Source organism: Neoarius graeffei, chromosome 4 (genome assembly GCF_027579695.1).
Source record: "Neoarius graeffei isolate fNeoGra1 chromosome 4, fNeoGra1.pri, whole genome shotgun sequence".
NCBI lineage: Eukaryota > Metazoa > Chordata > Actinopteri > Siluriformes > Ariidae > Neoarius > Neoarius graeffei.
The window spans coordinates 37957401-37980844 of NC_083572.1; the positions used below are offsets into that span (position 1 = coordinate 37957401).

Sequence of the window (23444 nt, forward strand, 5' to 3'; positions counted from 1 at the left end):
CCAGATATGATAATTTTGTGTCCCGATGACATTTTTTATGGTCCCCGGGACATCGGGACACCGTTAGTTTCGAGCGCTGCTTGCCTCTACGCAAGATTACGAAGAGATGTTCCGAGACTTTTGGAGTTTCACCGTTGTGGAGCACGTGAGTCGCTTCCGTGGAAAGCAGAGGATTTCTTGGTCCGACGTGTGGTCGCTCATGATGAAAAGAAAGTCTTTGATCAGACAATGTGCACAACGCTTTAATTAGAAGGATCCGGTCGCTTCTAACTTTTAAATTAAACTGCTTGGGCAGCAGTTCGTAAGTACTTATAAGGAACAAATGAAAAACCTGTTGTAACTCGACTGAGTTAAAAATCGTGCGATTCTGGAGTCTACCGTGGCCAAGGGTAAACAAAAAATGCGCCGAGTTCTTACTTGCAAAGCAGACGTCTGTATCTTGGATGCGCTGGTGAGCGGGCCTCTTTATCTCTGCAGAACGCGCCGGTCACAACGAGTTTCACAGCACCAAAGAGAAAGACGAGAGTGTTCCTCAGTTACTTATGCCTTCATGGAGGATGTGACGTTGGTGATCCCGCCCAGCGTGACGTAGGTCAACGCAGAAGTTGGCTGATGGGAAATGTAGTTTCTTAAAAGGGACTCTACCTACAGTGGAGTTTGCATGTTCTCCCCGTGCCTGCTTGGGTTTCTTCCCGGTGCTCTGGCTTCCCCCACAGATCAAAGCCATGTGTTAACATGGGGTGGCCTAGGACTGAAGTGACCTTGAGCAAGGCACCTAGTCCCCAACTGCTCCCTGGGCACTGTAGCATGGCTGCCCACTGCTCTGGGCATGTGTGTATGCTCATGGCTCATGTGTGTGTTCACTGCTTCAGATGGGTTAAATGCAGAGAGGAATTTCACTGTGCTTAAGTATACTTGTGATAAATAAAGTTCTTCTTTCTTCTTCAAAACTGTATCATTGGTACATGGAAACTTTTACCATCTCTTAGTACAGAAAATGGAATTGCCAGTTTTCCGAAACAGAAAATCATCATCCCGACAGATCATACATTGTAATGTGAAATTGATATTTCCAACATATGTATATTTTAAATTATTTCAACCAATCCATTCTGTTTCCATATGGTTATTGCTTTGTAATGGACCAGAACCAGACTCAGCCGTCTTGTGGGTAGCCCAAAGGAAAGAAAATATCAGGCCTCATATTCTCTTCAAAACCTCTACATTTGACATGTAGATGAAGGAAATGTTTGAGATGGATTTTGAAGGGATCACAAACAATGAATTTGCAGAGGTTTTGCTGCACAGAAAACTAAAAGAGTAGTGGCCATATGATTTCAAAACCAAAACAACAAACTGGATTCTGTGAAGAGTAAGTCAGCACCTTTAATGGTCAAGCATTAAAGGGAGCTGTTATTGCCATTCAGTCATGATAGTCACTTATCCAGATCCTTAAAAAGAAGGGATTTTATGAAACTTGACCTTTAAAAATCCCATCTCATTATCTGTAGTTGCTTTATCCTGTTCTACAGGGTCACAGGCGAGCTGGAGCCTATCCCAGCTGACTACGGGCGAAAGGCGGGGTACACCCTGGATAAGTCGCCAGGTCATCACAAGGCTGACACATAAACAACCATTCACACTCACACCTACGGTCAGTTTAGTCACCAGTTAACCTAACCTGCATGTCTTTGGATTGTGGGGGAAACTGGAGCACCCGGAGGAAACCCACGCGGACAACATGCAAACTCCGCACAGAAAGGCCCTCGCCGGCCACGGGGCTCAAACCCGGACCTTCTTGCTGTGAGGCGACAGCGCTAACCACTACACCACCAGGCTGCCCACCTTTAAAAGTTTTAATTAAATACCTCTGGCCCATATTGTTCACTATTGTTTAGCAAAATTAATTGACATTAAGTGAAAGAACATACCAGAAAAGATTTTAATCCTTTAAAGTAATTAAAGTAATATTATTTGTTTTATTAAAACATGCGTTACATGAGTTATGCTTACTTAAAACTTCACACACAAATGAAGTAATTCTATCAGATTAAATAAGATCAGAGTTCTTCAAAATACTGTTATCGAATTCTGATCACTGAATTCAGATAAGTAAATATAATATTTAAACAAATTTGAGTAGTAATGACTCATTTCATTTCCGTTGTTAATATTTACGGTGTGGTTCTGAACTTCTACCATTTAAAAATAATGGAAGCCACTGTGTTCTTCGGGAACCTCAAAGCTGAAAAAATTTGAAGGTCCTACAGAAAATATTTGTCCTCTTCACAAGATCTCAAAATAATCCATGGACTGGCTTCTTGGATAGTTTTTTTTTTTTATACCTTGTTGATGTGGGGCTTTATATAAGCAGAGATATGCCTTTCTTTAGCTTAATTATGAGTGTCATAACAAAGGGTCTGAATATGTGTGATTTTTATTTTTTTTTTATACAGTGTCTTGCAAAAGTATTCATCCCCCTTGGTGTTTGTCCTGTTTTGTTGCATTACAAGCTGGAATGAAAATGGATTTTTGGGGGTTAGCACCATTTGATTCACTTAACATACCTACCACTTTAAAGGTGCAAATTGTTTTTTATTATGACATAACCAATAACAAATGTTGGCAGGCAAAACAAACCTCACCTGGTAGCACTTATGATGAATATGAAGGAAGATATCGTGAAAAAACTATTTTGACCTTTTTGGCAACCTTGACCTTGATTTTGACCTTGTGTGTGAACATACTTGACCAATAAACATGGTTCTGATTCTGTCATCCCCTGCGACAGCGTGTGTATGTCAGCCTTGGTTTGGAGGTTTCAGTTTCGAAAACTGTAAGAGGTAAAAGTAGAATAATATAAAGTACAGACAGTGGAAGCTCAGTGGAACTCACTTTCCCTCTGTAATAAGCATAAACATGTCTGAAAGCGATTTCTTTAGTCTATTCCATTTATTTATAATTTATAATTTGTATTTATAGTAATAAATCAACAGAGCGGGGAAGTTTTTATCAATGGGGTTTAAAAGTGGTCGTGGCCAAAACCCCTTCCTTTGCGTATGTAAATGAACCAAGAAACCATCCAATGACAGCAGTGTATGAAAATGAGGCATGTAGTGATCCAATCAGCATGTTTGTGGGCAGAGTCTTTCCAAGGCAGTGCTCCTGCAGTCTGAGCTCAGAGGGTTTTTTTTTTTTACCTTTTTGGTCACCTTGACTTTGGCCGGATGACCCCTAACAGTTTGGAGGTTCTATTTGAGACCAATGCCCATCTATTCTGAAAGTTTCATGAAGATTGGTCCAGCCGTTTACAAAGAAACAAACAAAGAAACCCAACCGAAAACAATACCTCACCCCTTGGTGGACTCCATCCTGGTGAGGTAATTAAGATGATATAATAAGAAACCTGGCGTTGTGCATAGGTGTTCACCCTTGTTCATATGAAACCCCAAAATAAGAGCTGGTCCAACCAATTAACTTCATAAGTCACATAATTAGTTGATTAAGATCCACCTCTGTGCAATCAAAGTGTCACATGATCAGTCAAAGGGTCCTTGCCACCTGGCGATCAATTTGGAGCGTGACGTGGGCAACAACACGAGTACTTTATCTCCCGGTGTGAATTCCCTAAGGCACGTGCCCCTGTTGTACAGACGGACTTGACGTTCTTGGGCCTACCGCAAATTCTCCTGGGTTAGGTGCTTGAGTGTGTGGAGTTTGGCGCGCAGGTCAATAACATATTGAATTTCATTTTTACTTTTTGAAGGTCCCTCCTCCCAATTTTCCCGCAGCACATCTAGAATGCCACGCGGCTTACGCCCGTATAATAATTCGAACGGGGAGAACCCCGTGGAGGCTTGTGGGACCTGTCGCACTGCAAATAACAGGGGCTCGAGCCATTTATCCCAGTTGCATGCATCCTCACTTACAAATTTCCGAAGTATGTTCTTGAGGGTGCGATTGAACCATTCAACTAGCCATCTGTCTGTGGGTGATACATGCTGGTGCAGGTAAGCTTAATTCCCAGTAACCCATACAGTTCATGCAGTGTGCGTGACATAAACATAGTGCCTTGATCAGTCAGAATCTCTTTGGGGATTCCGACTTGAGAGATGATATGGAAGAGCGCTTCTGCAATACTATGTGCTGAGATATTGCGAAGAGGCACTGCTTTCGGATATCGTGTTGCATAGTCCACCAGAACTAAAATAAAGTGATATCTTCGTGTTGACCGATCTAATGGCCCGACGAGATCCATCCCAATTCTTTCGAACGGGGTCTTGATTAATGGCAGAGGGTGCAAAGGTGCTTTTGGAATGGCTGCGGGATTTACTAATTGGCATTCGCGGCACGCTGTACACCACCTACGGACATTGCTGTAAATCCCTGGCCAATAGAACCGGGCCATTATTCGGGCTAGTGTCTTATCCTACCCCAAGTGTCCGGCCATGGGATTAAAGTGAGCTGCCTGGAATATAAATTCCCGGCGGCTCTTTGGGATTAAAAGCTGGTGTTATTGGTTCCTTAGTCTGAGTGTCCTGCGTCACTTGGTATAACCTATCCTTAATAATGGAAAAATAGGGGAAGGACGGGGTGGCGTTTGGCTGGAGCGTTTGACCATCGATTACTCTCACTTGGTCAAATGCATGCCGCAGAGTCTCTTCTCGCGACTGCTCTAACGGGAAATCTGCGAGGGATTCCCTGAGAGAGGGAGGAGGAGCATGCTGCTCCTCACTCTGACACGGTGATGACGTAGACGGCTCTGTGACAGCTGCTCCCGCCAATTCCACACTGGGACCTCCCCCCGCTAAATTATGGCAGGCCCCACTCTTCACTAAATGTGACAATTCCCTAAATCCAGGCCAATCAGTTCCCAAAATTATCAAGTGGGTAAGGCGAGGATTAACTGCCACCTTTACTCTAAATTTCTCCCCTCGAAATAGAATGTGGACCGACACTAAAGGGTAGTTTTGAACATCCCCGTGCACACACAACACCTTCACCAATTGTGCTCTCCCCAATGCCTCGTCTTTCACCAGGCTTTGGTGGATTGAGGTCTGATTACAGCCGGAGTCCACCAAAGCCTGATACGTATCCCCTTGGATACTCACTGGTATGCGATACGCTCCAGCCCGATCAAGGGCGGTCCCTGGCGCGTCGGGGATCCAGACCACTGCGCCCACCTCCATTGCTGAGCACTGATGCTGGAGGTGCCCTGGCTCCCCACAGCGCCAGCATACCAGCCCAGGCTCTCCCTCTGCACCAGTGTTTCGGAGCTCACTCATCTGAGGGGGGGAAGACACAGACACGGAAGTAGGAAACAGTAGGGCACCACGGGTGCGGGGGGCCGGCTGGGGTGGAGCCGGCCCCCACCTCTGTGGTGGGGGAATGGGGTGAGGACGAGAAACAGAAGGGGAGAGAGAGAGAAAAGAGAGGGGAGAAGAGGAGACACGCTGTCCTGCCGTCGGAACAGCCGCCATATGGTCCTCCGCCAGCTCGATGGCCTGATTCAGCAACGCCGGGCGATGGCACTGGACCCACTCCGTTGTTCCTTCGGGAAGTCGGGCGATGAATTGTTCCAGCGCTACCAGGTTGATGATTTCCTCGGCATCGCGGTTGTCGGCCCTCAGCCACCGCTGGCAGGAGTCCCGGAGTTGCTGGCCAAACATGAACAGCTGGCCGACCTCCTCCAGGCGCAGCGCGCGGAAGCACTGCCATTGCTGCTCCGGGGTGCGCCCCACACATTGGAGGACAGCCCTGCGGAGGTTGGCATAGACCAGCCAGCTGTCGGCGGGGAGCTGTAGTGCGACCAGCTGCGCCTCGCCCATTAGCAGGGGGAGGAGGTGCGCCGTGCGCTGTTCCACTGGCCAACCCCATGCCTCTGCTGCCTGCTCAAATAGAGCGAGGAAGGCTTCGGGGTTGGCGTGCGGACCCATCTTCATTAGGGTGAGGTGGGGAGGGTCCACGGCGGTGGTGATGGTGGACCCTGCTGATGCAAGCAGGTGCCAGAATGCCTGGCGACCTTCCTGCTGTGCCAGCACCAGGGCTTCGAACCATTGTTCCTGCTCTTTCCGGAGGGCAACCAGCGCCTGGTGCTGGCTCTGTTGGGCCAAGGCGAGGGCATGGACCAGGCCCTTGAAGGGGGAGGACTCCATGGGGCTGTATCCTTCTGCGCTCCGTCCCGGGTTTCAGCAGCACTGTAGAACCAGAGCAGGTGGGTGGAGCATAGAAGCATGGCAGGCCAGAACTGAGTTCTCAGAAACTTTTATTTTTTCCGTTGTATATGTGGCTTTTCAGCTCATTCACTCTCAGACAGGAAGGCATTACAATAATCCAACCTGGAGGTAACGAAAGCATGAACTAGTTTTTCTGCATCGTGTAGTACTTTAACCAGAGCTGTCTCTGTGCTATGATGAGGTCTAAATCCTGATTGATACATTTCATGGATGTTATTCCTATGTAAATATGTGCATAACTGCTGTGCCACAGCTTTTTCAAGGATCTTGAAGATAAAGGGGAGGCTTGATATTGGCCGATAATTGGACAGCTGACAGGGATCAAGGTCAGGTTTTTTAATCAGGGGTTTGATAACTGATAGTTTAAAGGATTTGGGTACATAGCCGATCCTAAGAGAAGAATTTATTATTTTTAGAAGCGTTTCAATTACTTCAGTTATTATCTGTTTGAATAGACGTGTAGGTAAGGGATCTAGTACACAAGTTGAGGCTTTTGATGCGGAGATTAATGAAAGTAATTCAATTTCTCTAAGGGGAGTAAAACATTCTAATTGCTGATCTGACACAGTTATATTGTTAACTACAGGGGTCACTTACATTGTCTGACCTTAAATTAGTAATTTGAATTTTTTGTCAGATATTCTCAATTATCTCTAGCCGCTTTATCCTGTTCTACAGGGTCACAGGCAAGCTGGAGCCTATCCCAGCTGACTACAGGCGAAAGGCAGGGCACACCCTGGACAAGTCGCCGGGTCATCACAGGGCTGACACATAGACACAGACAGCCATTCACACCTACGGTCAATTTAGAGTCACCAGTTAACCTAACCTGCATGTCTTTGGACTGTGGGGGAAACCGGAGCAAACTCGGGCGGACAACATGCAAACTCTGCACAGAGAGGCCCTCGCCGGCCACGGGGCTCGAACCCGGACTTTCTTGCTGTGAGGCGACAGCGCTAACCACTACACCACCGTGCCGCCACACCTCAAGTTTGTCATTAAAAAAATTAATGAAGTCGTTGCTACTACATACTGCAGGTGTGCATGTGTCTGTAGTGGACATATTCCTGGTTAATTTTGCTACAGTATTAAATAGGAAGCTAGAATTATTTTTGTTATCTTCTATTAGGGAGGAGAGATATGTTGATAGGCGGCACGGTGGTGTAGTGGTTAGCGCTGTCGCCTCACAGCAAGAAGGTCCTGGGTTCGAGCCCCGGGGCCGGCGAGGGCCTTTCTGTGTGGAGTTTGCATGTTCTCCCCGTGTCCGCGTGGGTTTCCTCCGGGTGCTCCGGTTTCCCCCACAGTCCAAAGACATGCAGGTTAGGTTAACTGGTGATTCTAAATTGACCGTAGGTGTGAATGTGAGTGTGAATGGTTGTCTGTGTCTATGTGTCAGCCCTGTGATGACCTGGCGACTTGTCCAGGGTGTACCCCGCCTTTCGCCCGTAGTCAGCTGGGATAGGCTCCAGCTTGCCTGCGACCCTGTAGAAGGATAAAGCGGCTAGAGATAATGAGATGAGATGAGATGAGATATGTTGATCTAGCAGCACTAAGAGCTTTTCTATACATCAGGAAGCTCTCCTTCCATGCTAATTTGAATGCTACCAATTTTGTTTGACGCCATTTATGTTCCAATTTTTGAGTGGTCTGTTTTAAAGTGCGAGTGTCATCATTATACTAAGGTGCTAATTTTTTCTCTCTGATCATTTTCCTTTTAAGAGGAGCTACATTATCTAAAGTATAGCGGAATGTTGACTCTAAGCATTCAGTTGCCTGATCAAGTCCTGCAGGGGCTGACAGTGACCCAATCAAAGTTGATAACTCTGGGAGATCATTTATAAAGCTCTGTGCAGTAGTTGACGTGAATGTAAGTTTAATACAGTAGCGTGGTGAGGTGCATATATTATTACTCATAGTTTGAATGAGATGAGATAATGATCTGAGATAACTTCAGACTGTGGAAGTGTGACTGTATTTTCTACGTTTAACCTGAATGTTAGTATTAGATCGAGGGTGTGACCACTATTATGGGTCAGTCCTATGACACTCTGATTAACCCCTACTGAATCTAAAATGGACACAAACACTGTTTTCAAAGGGTCTTCTGGGTTATCGAAGTGAATATTAAAATCTCCAACAACTAAAGCTTTGTCTAAGGAAATAACCAGGTCTGAGATAAAATCTGCAAATTCAGAAAGAAACTCAGAACATGGCCTGTACATAATAAGTAACGGAATTAACTGGGTAGACTTATTTTTCAAGGCTACATACATTATATTAGTATGAACAACTTCAAATGTATTAAATTTATAACCAGGTTTGTGTGTTACACCTAGATAATCATTATAAATACCCACGCCGCCGCCTCCTCTGCCAGTTAGATGAGGCTGGTGTTTATAACTGTATCCAGGAGGACTAGCTTCATTTAATGCTATATATTCACTTGGTTTAATCCATGTTTCTGTTAAACACAATACATTAAACTCCTGATCAGTAATAAGTTAATTAACCATTAGCACTTTAGATGTAAGAAATCTAATATTTAATAGCCCCACCTTTAGATCAAAGATGCTGGCAGCAGATGCAGATATATATATGAGTGATTCCACGCTTATGGGTACTGAAATGGGGACATGAACTTATTCACCTAAAACCATTTCTTTTTTTACCATCAGGTCACAAAACGTGTAATCTTTAATGAATGATATGTTAAAAGATAACTTTAATTTTCTGAGATGTAATAAAAACATATTTATATGCCAAAGTCAAGCCTATGAGTTCCAAAATGATGTCTGTTACATTACTTCTGTTACGATTGTCCATCTCGCGTCTGTTACAAATTAATTACAATCTAGCTATATACCATGTTAATCTTATTGAAAGAATGTGTATGTCCACAACACTTCTGTTACGTTCTGACTTTGGCATATAAATATGTTTTTATTACATCTCAGAAAATTAAAGTTATCTTTTAACATATCATTCATTAAAGATTACATGTTTTGTGACCTGATGGTAAAAAAAAAGAAATGGTTTTAGGTGAATTTTTAAAAATAAGTTCATGTCCCCATTTCAGTACCCATAAGCGTGGAATCACTCATATATATAAAATTTAAAAAATTGAATTTTGTAGTGGGTCTCTTAATTTTTTCCAGTGCTGTGTGTGTGTGTATCTACATATATAATGTAGATATTTATCTCTACATTAATTTCATCCAAATTTCATGCAAGAGAATGCACATTCACCTATTCATATGTCATGTCCAGGAACAAACTAACGTTAATGGCACTAAAATGCCTGGAGAGGATGCCCATAGGCTTGTCTGCTTTGCTTATACAGACTTCTCATGCAATGTGAAAAAATGCACTGCTATGTGTTCTATATGTAGAATAACTATCTAGGAGATGACCTCAAACTTCAATCGTCATTTGGCAAGACTACACCCAGACAAGTAAGTGACACACTATGTTCATTGCTGTGTCGAAAGCGGGGCTTAGTTGCTGACCGATGAACTAGCTAGTGTTAACTCTCTCTCATGTTATTTGTCGTGTTGATAGTGGGGCTTGCTAAGCGATGAACAAGCTTTTTATCTGTAGCCTATTAACTAAAATAGGGCAGTCACACAGTAACGTTAGTCCAACACAGTAGCAGAGACGGTTTAACATAAAGGCAGCAGCAGCCACTGTCAAATGGTGCAGTTGGAGTCTTGTTCTCAGACTCGGCTCAATAGTGGACTTGACTCGAAATTTTCTTTAATGACTTGGACTTGACTCGGATTTGAACACTGAAGACTCGAGACTGTACTCGGACTTGAGGTTTAGTGACTCGACTACAGCACTGCCCTATCTTATGAAAGTCAACATACTTCTCCCTCATTTGGTTCGTGTGTTCTCTTATTTTTCCCACGTTAATGGATGACTAAGGGAATTTGGCCTCTGTGTCACCTCATATTTGTTCCCCAGTTAACCTTCCTCTGGTGTTAGCTTTCTGTTACTATCTCTTATGTTGACGGGTCGGTTTTGACCCGTGTCTTAAATCAGCCATAAAATACCCTAAAAACAATTATTTATCATCCAATTTGTTTCTTACCTCTTGGTTACCTTGTTAGGCTCCCTTATCCATGAAAAGATTGGTTTTAATATTTTTGTTGTGGCCCCCTGGGCCTTTCTTTTAACAGCATACCCCTCGTTTTCAATATAAAAAAGTGGTCAAATGAACCTCAAGAGAATAATGTAAACAAATAAAAGGTTGCTCTGTTACCTGACTATTACTGAGGGGTATTAGATCACATCTCTTAAATGTTCAAAAAAAAAAAAAGATTTTAATTTTAATATTATCAACTATAGTAACATCTATGGTGTTTCGGGTTAATTTCGACCCATATCTATTTACTTCAAGAAAAGGGCAAAAAACAAGTCTTTTTTTTTTTTTCCGTTGACTATCAGTGGCCTCATTGCTGGATCTGTACACTCCAGCAAGGAGAAGAACACCAATGTAGGCATCCAGGCATGCACAGATTTTTATGCCATATTTGCCTGGCTTACTGGGCATGTATTGCCGGAATGGGCATTTTCCACAGAAAGGGAGAAAACGTTCATCTATTGTCACCTCTGGCCCTGGGTTGAACATCAGTGGAAGGGGTTGCACCCATCTCTCCCAGACATCCCTGATGGGAGCAAGCTTGTCAGATTTTGCTCTGGTGTCTCTGTTGTCAAATCTGAGGACTCTTGATATCATTCGAAAGGTCTGAAGTGACATTGTTGCCCGGAAAATATTCCTGCCTGTCGATACATTCCAGAGACTATCAGTGGCCTCATTGCTGGATCTGTACACTCCAGCAAGGAGAAGAACACCAATGTAGGCATTCAGGCATTCCTCATCAATGTCATTCAACATGTTGCCATGGACTTTTTTTCCTTCAAGGTTTGTCATAGCAATTATGACTTTTTTTAGTGACAATGGGATAAACAGATCAAAACATGACTTGATGTCACTTACTCTTGTCACAGCAAACCTTGTGATCCCAGGGGTCATTTTGCTGACATTTGCAGCAGCTGTCCTGCCATGTACGTCAGGAGGTACTGAGCTCCAACAGATGTTCCCACTTTTGGATCTGAATGTTTCAGCAGGAGCAGCTTCAGCACTGGTGACCACCTCATCAGACTGATCAGATGTGTCTGTGTCTTCCGGTTGATACGCTACATCATCTTCCTCCTCAGAGACCTGCTCATCTCCATCGCTATACTGCTCTGTGTCCTCTGCCTCATTATCAGCAAAGATATGATCCAGAGCTTGGCTTACATTCAGTCCTCTTCTCATTGTTGCATGCTGTAAATTGGAGATGTGTACTCTGCAAGTTACCAACTCTAAACTCAATTGGCCTTACATGCCTGGACATGTCTGTCTTTGTTTGTTCTGTCAAACAGGCAAAGAGAAAAGCCCCTGACTGAAGCTCAAGTGGTTGGAGGAAGAGCTGGCTGTAGGCTGTTGGCTGATTGTGTGTTTATGATTTCAGTTTTGGCATTTTATTATTGTTTTATAATCTTATATTTTAACTGGGTCAAAATTGACCCTAACAACACAAAGGTAACAATTTTCACCAGAGCATTTTATAATTTAGTAAAATTATTTTTTTGGATTTTATCTTGTTTAAATAGAAGTTCCTGACAAAGTCAAAAAGTCTTGATGCTATAAACAAATTTATGTAGTACTTTTATGCATGCTAAACCTAAAAACGGGTCGGTGCTGATCCGAACACTAGAGGAGGGTTAATCAGGAAGTCATGGTTTACAGCTTGAAAGGTCCTGAACACTCCAATCAACTCAAAAATGTACAACTTGCATGGGAAACATACTTCAGTTACTTTGTGTTCACTGTAATTTCCAGGAGTGGCAATAATAGTTGCATGTGTGTTTTTGTTGAAAATAATTTCTTGATGATGAATTTGTTTTTCTGTGAATAAATTTATTTCAATTATAGGTTGGATTTTTCTCATTTTTTTTCAGTGTGAGATGAAGCTACTTCACCAAAAGGTGGATTTTTTCTAATCCTTTTTATTAATCTTTAAAAGGGGTGCCAATAATCATGGTGGGCACACACACAAAAGTTTGTAAAACTGTTTATGCTTTTTCATTGTGGAGTATTTCTGCAGATTGCTCCATTTTAGAGGAAGTATGTCATGTAACGTGGAATAAAAAATGAATAAAAATGGAAGGAATTTGAATACTTTCATGAATGCCCTGTATGTGAATGATTTCTATTACAGAGTGATAGTTATTGTAGATAAAAAAAAATCATTCTGAAAGCCTTCTTGTTAAAATGCAGGCACTTACAGATGTATGTATGGAGGAGAACAGATTGCAGAATGTCAACAAAGCCAAGGGACTGGAATCGGTGTCGGTAAACTAGCGAGGGTTGGGCAATCGGCGAACAACGTAATGTAGGAAAGACAAAGAGTGAAAACGTGGAGGAACTAGCAAAGGGTCAGAAATATAAGCAGTAGTCAGAAAAGATACAAGGCTTGCCATGAACTGAACTAGCAGGACAGTACTTCGCAATGGTGTGTTTGTTAGGGGAGCTTAAATAGAGGAACAGGTGATTAAGGAAATAAGAGCCAGCTGAGATTCAGTAGGCTGGAGACAGAGGGCGCTGTGTGTTTTGGGAGCTGTAGTCCAGAGTGTCCATGTTTGTTATTTGTTCCTCCTCAGCAAGTTTACTGACACTTCTTGCCAAATAAAACTGATCACTCTTTCCAAATGCACAAATTACAAGTCTTTTGATCCCTCCTTGTCTTTCATATACTGGAAAAAATTCTGATTATCTACCTTGAACCCTGTGTGTTTGAAATTTTGTGAACAGTGCAATCCTGTCATGGTTGATTTTTTTTTTTCACAACTCTGCAGGATACACTATCCAAGATAGTAAAGAGCTATGACACTGTTTCCAGTAACATTAAACTGAAGGAGCAACACATCAGTGGCATCATTAATGAGATTGAACAGGTACACAGGCAAAATGAGAGACAGCAGACAGAAATACAGGTGATCCAAACGGAAACTATGAAACTCAGCTACAGCATAGAGGAGCAATTAGAGAGCTCGCATTTCTTGCTGGCTCAGTACAACACTTACCATAATAAAATGGAGAGCTACAAAATGTCTGTCTCTGCACTGGAGAACCAAGCAACTATTCATAAGGAGTTGATGGAAAAAATGGAAGAGGTGAAGAGGCTCAAGGAGCACAGAGAGGAACTGAAGGTGGACTTACAGAATCCAGAGGGAAATGCTATACAACAAGCTCAGGTACAGTAACATTAACAGTTTTTATGGGTCATTGACATTTAAGGAAAGGCAAATAAATAAATAAAATCAAGTATATATCTTGCCATTGTTGAGACATTTGGAATAGTGTGTACTGGGGTTCTAAACCACAGGAATCCACACAATATGATTTGAATTCAATACCATAATATGACATTTAACGATACCATCGAATCCACTGTACAATTCAATCCAATTCGATTTTGTAGCCTCTGATCTATATGTGACCAGCTTTGTTCAGAATCTGGGGTATGCCTACTGTTAAAGGTGCTATGTGTCAGAATTTGGAAAAGATTTACTTTAAAACATTCAAAAATTAACTAAAATTATCAACAAAATGTGAAGACAACACATTTTGATGTTATGTCAAAGATGTCTATGTATAATGTTGCAGACATATCTACTGAAGTTAACCAGCTAGCACCGAGACAGGATGCACCATTAGTCTAGTAATACCAGTTTCTACCTCAAGGCAATATACGAGTCACTCAGGGGCGATTTCTCAGCGACAACAAGGGAAGCCGAGCTTCCCCTAAAATTCTCTCCCCAAACTGCGGCGTCTACGACGTTGAATTCTCATTAAAACAATAACTTGCATAACATAATATATGCCCAAGATTGTATTTATGTTCATAACTATCCTGTAACTTATTTGAGTGATGTCTGACGAACTTGCAGTTCGCTACGAGAATCACCTTTGCTGCCAGGCTGTAACCTTTCTTATTTCAATGGGCTCTATGGACTGGCAGCAGTGTTGCCAGATTGGGCGGTTTTAAGTGCATTTTGGCGGGTTTTGAACATATTTTGGGATGGAAAACGTCAGCAGTATCTGGCAACACTGACTGGCAGCCGGGTATCCGTTGCAGTCTACGAGACGGCTCTGAACAGCCAATTTTGGCTAGTTGTTATTGGTTAAAATCAACAAAATCGTCACTTCCAGGGAAGCCGGGCTTCTCTGGGACTAAACGAGACAGTGGGAGGGACAAGAAGCCGGGCTGATAAAGGATTATTGGAGGTAGTGTTTGAAAGACATGAGGAGGGCGGTACTTCGGCGAGGAACACGGAAGTATGATCAGTCAGTCCCTAGCGGATGTCGAGAAAGTGTAGTTGTGTGCTAAAGTGCTGTCCGAATTTCTTTTCATATAAACGGTTCTTCTCATTGATGTCTCTGTACATTACTCTGTAAATAAATGTAAATATTACTTGTTGTGCTCCGTTAACTTTCATCCATTCTATCAGTTTGATCATTCGTGAATTCACTCGTTTATTTCATTTGTAGTTTAATCTGGTTGTAGGCTAGCTTGAGCCTTATTGGGATCTGCAGTGCTAGCTGCTAACAGAAATTGGTAAAGTCTCTGGAAAGCACAACCAGCTGGTATGACAGGGTCACAGACCATTTTCTGGAAAAGGAGCGGAGGGCAGAATTTGTGTATAAATAGTGTTCATGTTCATGAATCTGAAGTGTGTATATTGTTCAGTAATGTTAAGAGAATGGTGGGCTCTGTGTTATAGGTTATACCTGGGTATAATATTCAAGGTTCTGTGTGTTGCATAGCCTACCTGGTTATGAATTTCCAGACTGTGTTGCAGAAGATGTTCAAGGATGTGTTGCACAGCTGGGTGTTGTGTTAAAGACTCTGTGTTGCATGTCAGGGTATGATGTTCAAGGCTCTTCATTGAATAGCCAGTGATTTTTGGATGTTTGATATTTTTGATTAAGGATATGAGGCACTAGCCTGGCAAGCCAGACTATAACATGAAATGTACAAGCAAAAATACTTTCTGCCACTAGGTAGGGTTGTCTAGTTCACTATGCTAATGGGGCACACCTTTCTATGCTTTGATATCCGGCCTACAGGTTTTACGATGAATGCGTAAAATGGGCTTCCCCTGTTTTAAAAACCAGCAGCCGCCACTGGAGTCACTGTAGCGTCCAGTTGGCCCTCAGTCCAACATGAGACAAAACCTAGATTTGTGGTTACCATATTTGTGTCAGTATGTTGTATTTTTGGAGAAGGGAAAAGAGAAAGAAAAGGGACCCTACTGGGAGACACTATATTGCAATGCCAATTAGGGTTGCTCCAGTTACCAGTAATTTATCATTCCCAGCAAATTTGACATTTGAAACAGTACAATATCATTTCAAAAATTTCAGGAGTTCACATTACTGCATTTCACCACTTTTTTCACTATACTTTGAAACGCACCCTTATGAGTTCACTTTTTCACCTGCCCTTTAAGACTAAAGGTCTTTACACATGAGGGGTGTTTTTTTCATGCGATTAATTTGCACATTGATGTATTTTTTCAAACTGTTGTTTTTAAAATGAGTACTTTCACACAGAACATGAATATTACACAACAAAAATGTGACACAATTTTTTCTCACTGAGGTTGATTTTTCTGGGCTTTCGCACCGTGAATAAAGGCATCAACCAATCATTTCAAGACCAGTGTGAAATGAGCAGGAAACAGAACATGACACATTAAAAAATTGCATTGGAGTTGGTGTGCATACTTTCTGTGCAAAAAAAATTGTACATTAATTTTTTACATTTTTACATCGCAATTTCGTGTCGTATCCAGTGTATAAAGACCCTTAGCCAGCAGCTTGTTGGCATGACATACGTGTAACAGTGGAAGAGCTCTTCCTCTGACCAGTGGCCATGGCACACTGCCTCGAGATATCTAGCTAAGTTTGGGAAGATGTTATGCATTCGGAGACTGCTGAACGAACTAGTGACATTAGATTGCTGAAACTTGTCGAGGAATAAGGCTCTCTGAGTGCAATCTGGTGATATTTTGCTTTTAGAACAAGTGATGGTGGAAAGTCCCCTTCTACACCTTTGTGGAAACAGTGCCTGAAGCCATGTGTGGCAGGAGGAGGCAATACATCTAACCTGGTGAAACATTTGATGTACATACATCCCAATTTATACAAAGAGTTCCAGAAATGGAAAGTGTGCCTGATCACCATATAAATAAACTAGACTAGCCCACCTGTAACGTAAGTTTAGCCAACCTAAAGTTACACAGGGCTAACTGACAGCCAGCCACTGTGATGATAGTACTAAGGCTAACATTTGTCTTCTTAGGCTATGTCCACACTAATACATTTTAGTTTTAAAACTTTTTGCTACATTTACGACTGGTGTCTACACTATTCCAGAGATTTTGTGCCCCTAAAATGGAGACTTTTAGAAATGCTCCTGGCTGCATTTTAGTTTGAAATCTATGTGGTAGCATTTTAGACAGGCAAAAATGGAGAGATTTGGAAACAATGATGCAGAAACCCACGTTCGCTTCCTGATTGGGTTTTCACTGACATTTCTAGTATCCTCTTGGATGAACTTATGAATCATATTTTTGAGTATCTGATTAAATCATTCGACCAGCCCATCCATTTGCAGATGATAGACACTAGTATGAGTCTATTAAATCCCCACTAATTTATACAGTTTGCAAAGTGCGCATGATGTGAATGTTGTGCTTTGGTCAGTCAGAATCTCTTTTGAAAAAACATGGAAGTGTGCTTCCGCAACATTGTATGCAGAATTGTTGTGTAGAGGCACTGCTTCCGGGTATTGCATTGCATAATCCACGAAGACAAACACAAAGCAATGCCCTTGTGCAGATTGATCTAATGTCTTGATGAGATCCAGACCAATTCTTTCAAAAGGGATTGTGATCAATGGTAAAGGGCAAAATGGTGCTTTTGGGGTGGCCAGTGGATTCACCAGCTGACATTTGTGACATATTGTGTACCACCTGTGAGCATCACCACAAATGCCAGACCAATAGAAACAGGCCATGAGTCAGTTCAGTGTTTCTCCTAACCCAAACGCCCCACCATGGGATTATGATGGCCACCCTTTGAGACCAACAACTGGGTTATTTCTTCTACTGTGTGTGAGTGTCCTGCATCACTCAATATAACCTCTGTTTTTCACAGAAAAATATGGATAGGAGAGTTCAATGTTAGGCTGGAAGTGTTGACCATTGATTACTTTCACTTGATCAAAAGTGTGTCTTAGGAGTTCGGCTTGCACCTGCTCCAACAGGAAATCCCAAAGGGAAATCCCTGTGCAGAGTGGAGGGGCGGAGCCCTTCCCAACCTCCATGTCCCCCTGACATGGAGCTGATGCAGATGGCCCTGGGAATGTCTCCCTAGAAAATGCTGCATTTCAACCCCCCTGGTTTTGCTGCAGCAAGATCCATTCACAAATAAATGCTTTCCTAATACTTTAAACCCTGACAGATATAACCCTGCTACAGTGCCTCTTGTATGTATTCCACCATGGCCTTTTGTTCTGAAATTGCCAGGGGATAGATCTGACAGTGTGGAAGCTTGGTGCCTGGGAGGAGGTCACTAGCACAGTCATATGGCTGGTGGGGTGGCAGCCCACTGGCCTTTCCCTTACTGAAAACCTTGTATGTGTTGTAGCATGGTGGGATGTGAACAGTGTTGATGTGGTCAGGGCTTGCCAGTAAGGTGGAGGCTAGGGTGAGTTCAGGCAGATGGAGACCATTGGGTGATTTCCTTGTTTTGCCAGGATATACTATATGGGCCATGGAGTAGCAGCCAGGGGAATCCTAGAATAATGGCCTGGTTTTGGGTTCAGATGATGAAGAGGGAAATTTTTTTCCTTCTGTAAAGTACTGACCTGAAGTTCCAGTGGCTGTGGGTGGGTTGTAATGCACCCCTCTCCAATGGGTCAACCATCAATGGCCTTAATTCTTACTGGCTGCAGGGGTTCTTATGTGGGTATCTGGACCTTCTGGATGATAGCACAGTCAATAAAGTTGCCAGTGGCCCCAGAGTCTATCAGGGCAGAGAGAACATGGGATGATTATGAGAGGTTTAACAGTACATTTAACTTGAGAATCTGTTGTAGTGGAGATGTAGTGGGGCTCACTGGGAGAAAGATAAGAGTGCTTGTAGCTCCCTTGGTTCCGGTGGCTCTCCTAGGGCCTATGGGCTGGATGGGACACTGAGCTAGCAGATGGTTGGCCCCTCCATAGTAGAAGTGCAAGCCCTCCTGGCACCTTTGTTCATGCTTGGAGTGGGTCACACGAGTGCTGGAGATTTCCATGGGCATGGGGGTAGCAGTGGCCAGAGCATTCAATGAGGAACCTTGTAGTGATGGCCTGTTCCAGAAGAGGTTGTCTATCCTGATGGCTAGGTTGATGAGAGAGTCCAGGGTTTGCTGCTCATAACAGCAGACCAGCTCAGTCAGAATGAGGGGGTCAAGTCCCTGATGAAATGTGGCTTTCAGGGCCGGCTCGTTCCACCCGCTTCCAGCAGCAAGGGTACAGAACTCCAGTGCATATTCAGCTACTTTTCTATCCCCCTGCTGTAGTGTTAGCAGCCTCTCACCAGCCTCATCGCCTAGTGGCTGATGGTCGAACACTCTTAAATAGTTCAACAAAGCATGCATATGAAGTTGTGGGCTCACCGCCCCTCTACCACACAGCAGTCCCCCAATTGAGCGCCTTCCCATTGAGCAAGTTGATAAACTGAGCAATTTTTTGGTAATCAGTCATAACCTTTCTGCACCAAAAGAAGAGTGAGCACTAAAGCAAGAAGCCTTTATATTTAGAAACCTCCCTGGAAAATTTATCTGATCAGGGCACAAGCAGAGGAGCACTCACGGTGGGCATGGAATGTGTTAGAAGAGTCTGCAAGACAGCAGTGGTAAGTTGTGAAATGCAGGTGTCCAGTTCACTTAACATCTGCTGATGTTCTTCTAATAGGCATCCCTGTGCTGAAAGAGCAGTTTATGGTGTCTCCTCTGCTGCATCCATTATGTAGGGAAAGTGTTTTATCAGGTCTGCAGACAGCTGTAGAATGCAGTCGCAGTGACATAGTGGGTATGTCACAAACTGGCAAACAAATCCAAGTCTTAATCCAATTCATAGTCATGGGAAAGCAAGGGGTCAAGCAAGGTGCAGTCAGTATGTCAGAGACCGAGCAGAGATCAAAGTCAGGAATGTGGAAGAAAGGTCAGAGTTGGGTTAGAGCAGTACTTAGTGGAAAGGCTTGGCACGGTCAGGCAAGGCACACTGAGCAATACTTTGCAATGAGCAAACTGAGGGAGAGTGCTTATATTGTGTATGAGTGATTAGGGGAATGCGGAGCAGGTGCAACACAGATTAAAATTTGGGAGAAGGAGAGTGGTGTGGTGTCTGCTGGGAGTTGTAATCCACGGCATCCATGTTTTGAAGGCTGCCATGAACTCGGGGCTTCCACATAATTCATGACGGTTTGGGGTTTTCTGTTTACTCCAGCTATCTAGCACAGGAGTTAATATTTTAATTTTCTCTTTCCTGGATGACACTTTACATTTTTCTTCTAGTAACTCTACCACATCACATCACATTATCTGTAGCTGCTTTATCCTGTTCTACAGGGTCGCAGGCAAGCTGGAGCCTATCCCAGCTGACTACGGGCGAAAGGCGGGGTACACCCTGGACAAGTCGCCAGGTCATCACAGGGCTGACACATAGACACAGACAACCATTCACACTCACATTCACGGTCAATTTAGAGTCACCAGTTAACCTAACCTGCATGTCTTTGGACTGTGGGGGAAACCGGAGCACCCGGAGGAAACCCACGCGGACACGGGGAGAACATGCAAACTCCGCACAGAAAGGCCCTCGCCGGCCCCGGGGCTCGAACCCAGGACCTTCTTGCTGTGAGGCGACAGCGCTAACCACTACACCACCGTGCCGCCCGTAACTCTACCAGTTTATCAAAAATATTTGTATTTATCTATGTCTCTGTCATGATGCATGTCTGCAGGTACATCCATCAAGTGACATGGCTTTTCCTGAGTAGCTACTTTAATTTTATTGATTTCTTTTTTTAACATAATACATCTTGTCTTTAGGGCTCACATAGTTGTTTGGTAAACAGCCAAGGATGCTGGCAGTGCTGATGGTACTTTTTGCTGATGGTAGATGCACCAACAAATACCAACATGTTTCAGTGACATCACAGCAAAAACACAATAATAGTGGGAAATTTAATATCTAAATTTAAAAAAAATGAATCATAAAAGAAAAATGAAAAAGAAAAAATTGTCCTTTCAATGCATAAATCTGATTTATGGTTTTATCAAAAATAATTTAAACAAGAATTTATTTTTTCATATGTAAATGTGAACCATCTGAATGTGGCATAGTTGCATATTTGTCAAAGACAATATTTTGTAAGTATTTTAGCAAACAAATAGTTTTTGCTCACTGTGGTCAAAGGAAGGACAACTGGTGAACCAGCGACAGGGTCATGGGTCAAGTCAAGTTTATTTGTATAGTGCTTTCAACAGTAGACATTGTCTCAAAGCAGCTTTACAGAAAATTAAAAGCTTTAAACATGAGCTAATTTTATCCCTAATTTATCCCCAGTGAGCAAGCCTGTGGTGATGGTGGCAAGGAAAAATCCCTCAGACGACATGAGGAAGAAACCTCAAAAGGAACCAGACTCAAAGGGGAACCTATCCTCATTTGGGTGGCAACAGATAGTGTGATTTATAAATAAATCGCTTCTATAACTGTGTCCTATAGAGTCACAAAGTATAACTGTGAAAATAGGAAAACCATTATAGTTTTAACATGAAGTCTGTTTTGTTGAAGTTATAAACTGTTCATTGATTGAAACTTGAGTGCAAAACTGTTCATGACAACGGCAGTCCAAAAGCTAGCAAGTCAACTGTAGTCCTCAGGCATAAATGTATTACTGTAAGTGTCCAGAGCCATCTTCCAAGTGTGACTTTCGACTGTGCATATGGGGCCGTCCTCCACAAGAGCAATGTGACGAGACTCCAGCCAGATGTAGGGCATCAGGATGGATCAGGCAGGACCGAGAAGCAAAAGAGGTCAGCATCTTACTGTTGTCTCAGGATCAACATGTAACTCAGAGAGACAGGAAGAAGGAAAGGGGGGAGAAGAAGAGAGAGAATACACAGGTTGTTAGGTATGCCCAATGTCACCTAATGAGTGGGTCTCAAAGGCTGACTGATTCACATGGGACACGAAGGCTAGCCCTTATGGTGCAATCACACAGAAGAGCTACTGTAGTACAAACTGCTGAAAAAGTTAATGCTGGCTAAAAACTTTGTCAGCAGTTTGTGCTACAGTAGCTCTTCTGTGGGATTGGACCATATAGGCTAGCCTTGGTGCCCCATGCAAATCAACAAGCCTTCGACACCCATGACCCTGTCTCCAGTTCACCGGTTGTCCTTCCTTGGGCAATTTTTGGTAGGTACTAACCACTGCATACCAGGAACACGCCACAAAATGTGCCATTTTAGAGATGCTTGGACCCAGTCATTTAACCATCACAATTTGGCCCATGTCAAAGTCGCTCACATCCTTACGCTTGCCCATTTTTACTGCTTCCAACACATCACCTTCAAGAACTGACTGTTCTCTTACTGCCTAATACAGTGGGGCAAAAAAGTATTTAGTCAGTCACCAATTGTGCAAGTTCTCCCACTTAAAAAGATGACAGAGGCCTGTAATTTTCATCATGGGTATACCTCAACTATGAGAGACAAAATGAGAAAAAAAAATCCAGAAAATCACATTGTCTGATTTTTAAAGAATTTATTTGCAAATTATAGTGGAAAATAAGTATTTGGTCAATAACAAAAGTTCATCTCAATACTTTGTTATATACCCTTTGTTGGCAATGACAGAGGTCAAACGTTTTCTGTAAGTCTTCACAAGGTTTTCACACACTGTTGCTGGTATTTTGGCCCATTCCTCCATGCAGATCTCCTCTAGAGCAGTGATGTTTTGGGGCTGTCGCTGGGCAACATGGACTTTCAACTCCCTCCAAAGATTTTCTCTGGGGTTGAGATCTGGAGACTGGCTAGGCCACTCCAAGACCTTGAAATGCTTCTTACGAAGCCACTCCTTCGTTGCCCGGGCGGTGTGTTTGGGATCATTGTCATGCTGAAAGACCCAGCCACATTTCATCTTCAATGCCCTTGCTGATGGAAGGAGGTTTTCACTCAAAATCTCACGATACATGGCCCCATTCATTCTTTCCTTTACACGGATCAGTCGTCCTGGTTCCTTTGCAGAAAAACAGCCCCAAAGCATGTTGTTTCCACCCCCATGCTTCACAGTAGGTATGGTGTTCTTTGGATGCAACTCAGCATTCTTTCTCCTCCAAACATGACAAGTTGAGTTTTTACCAAAAAGTTCTATTTTGGTTTCATCTAACCATATGACATTCTCCCAATCCTCTTCTGGATCATCCAAATGCTCTCTAGCAAACTTCAGATGGGCCTGGACATGTACTGGCTTAAGCAAGGGGACACGTCTGGCACTGCAGGATTTGAGTCCCTGGCGGCGTAGTGTGTTACTGATGGTAGCTTTTGTTACTTTGGTCCCAGCTCTCTGCAGGTCATTCACTAGGTCCCCCCATGTGGTTCTGGGATTTTTGCTCACCGTTCTTATGATCATTTTGACCCCATGGGGTGAGATCTTGCATGGAGCCTCAGATCGAGGGAGATTATCAGTGGTCTTGTATGTCTTCCATTTTCTAATAATTGCTCCCACAGTTGATTTCTTCACACCAAGCTGCTTACCTATTGCAGATTCAGTCTTCCCAGCCTGGTGCAGGTCTACAATTTTGTTTCTGGTGTCCTTTGACAGCTCTTTGGTCTTGGCCATAGTGGAGTTTGGAGTGTGACTGTTTGAGGTTGTGGACAGGTGTCTTTTATACTGATAACGAGTTCAAACAGGTGTCATTAATACAGGTAACGAGTGGAGGACAGAGGAGCCTCTTAAAGAAGTTGTTACAGGTCTGTGAGAGCCAGAAATCTTGCTTGTTTGTAGGTGACCAATACTTACTATTTTACTGAGGAATTTACC

General features: G+C 43.1%; 1 protein-coding gene across 1 annotated transcript in view; it reads left to right on the forward strand.

The window, feature by feature from the left end:
- LOC132884361 (coiled-coil domain-containing protein 122-like) overlaps nt 1-23444 on the forward strand; it is a 40816-nt gene that overhangs the window by 11003 nt on the left and 6369 nt on the right. The window contains exon 3 of the mRNA XM_060918204.1: nt 13140-13538. Coding sequence (XP_060774187.1) covers nt 13140-13538 — 399 coding nt within the window. The remainder of the gene's footprint in view (nt 1-13139; nt 13539-23444) is intronic.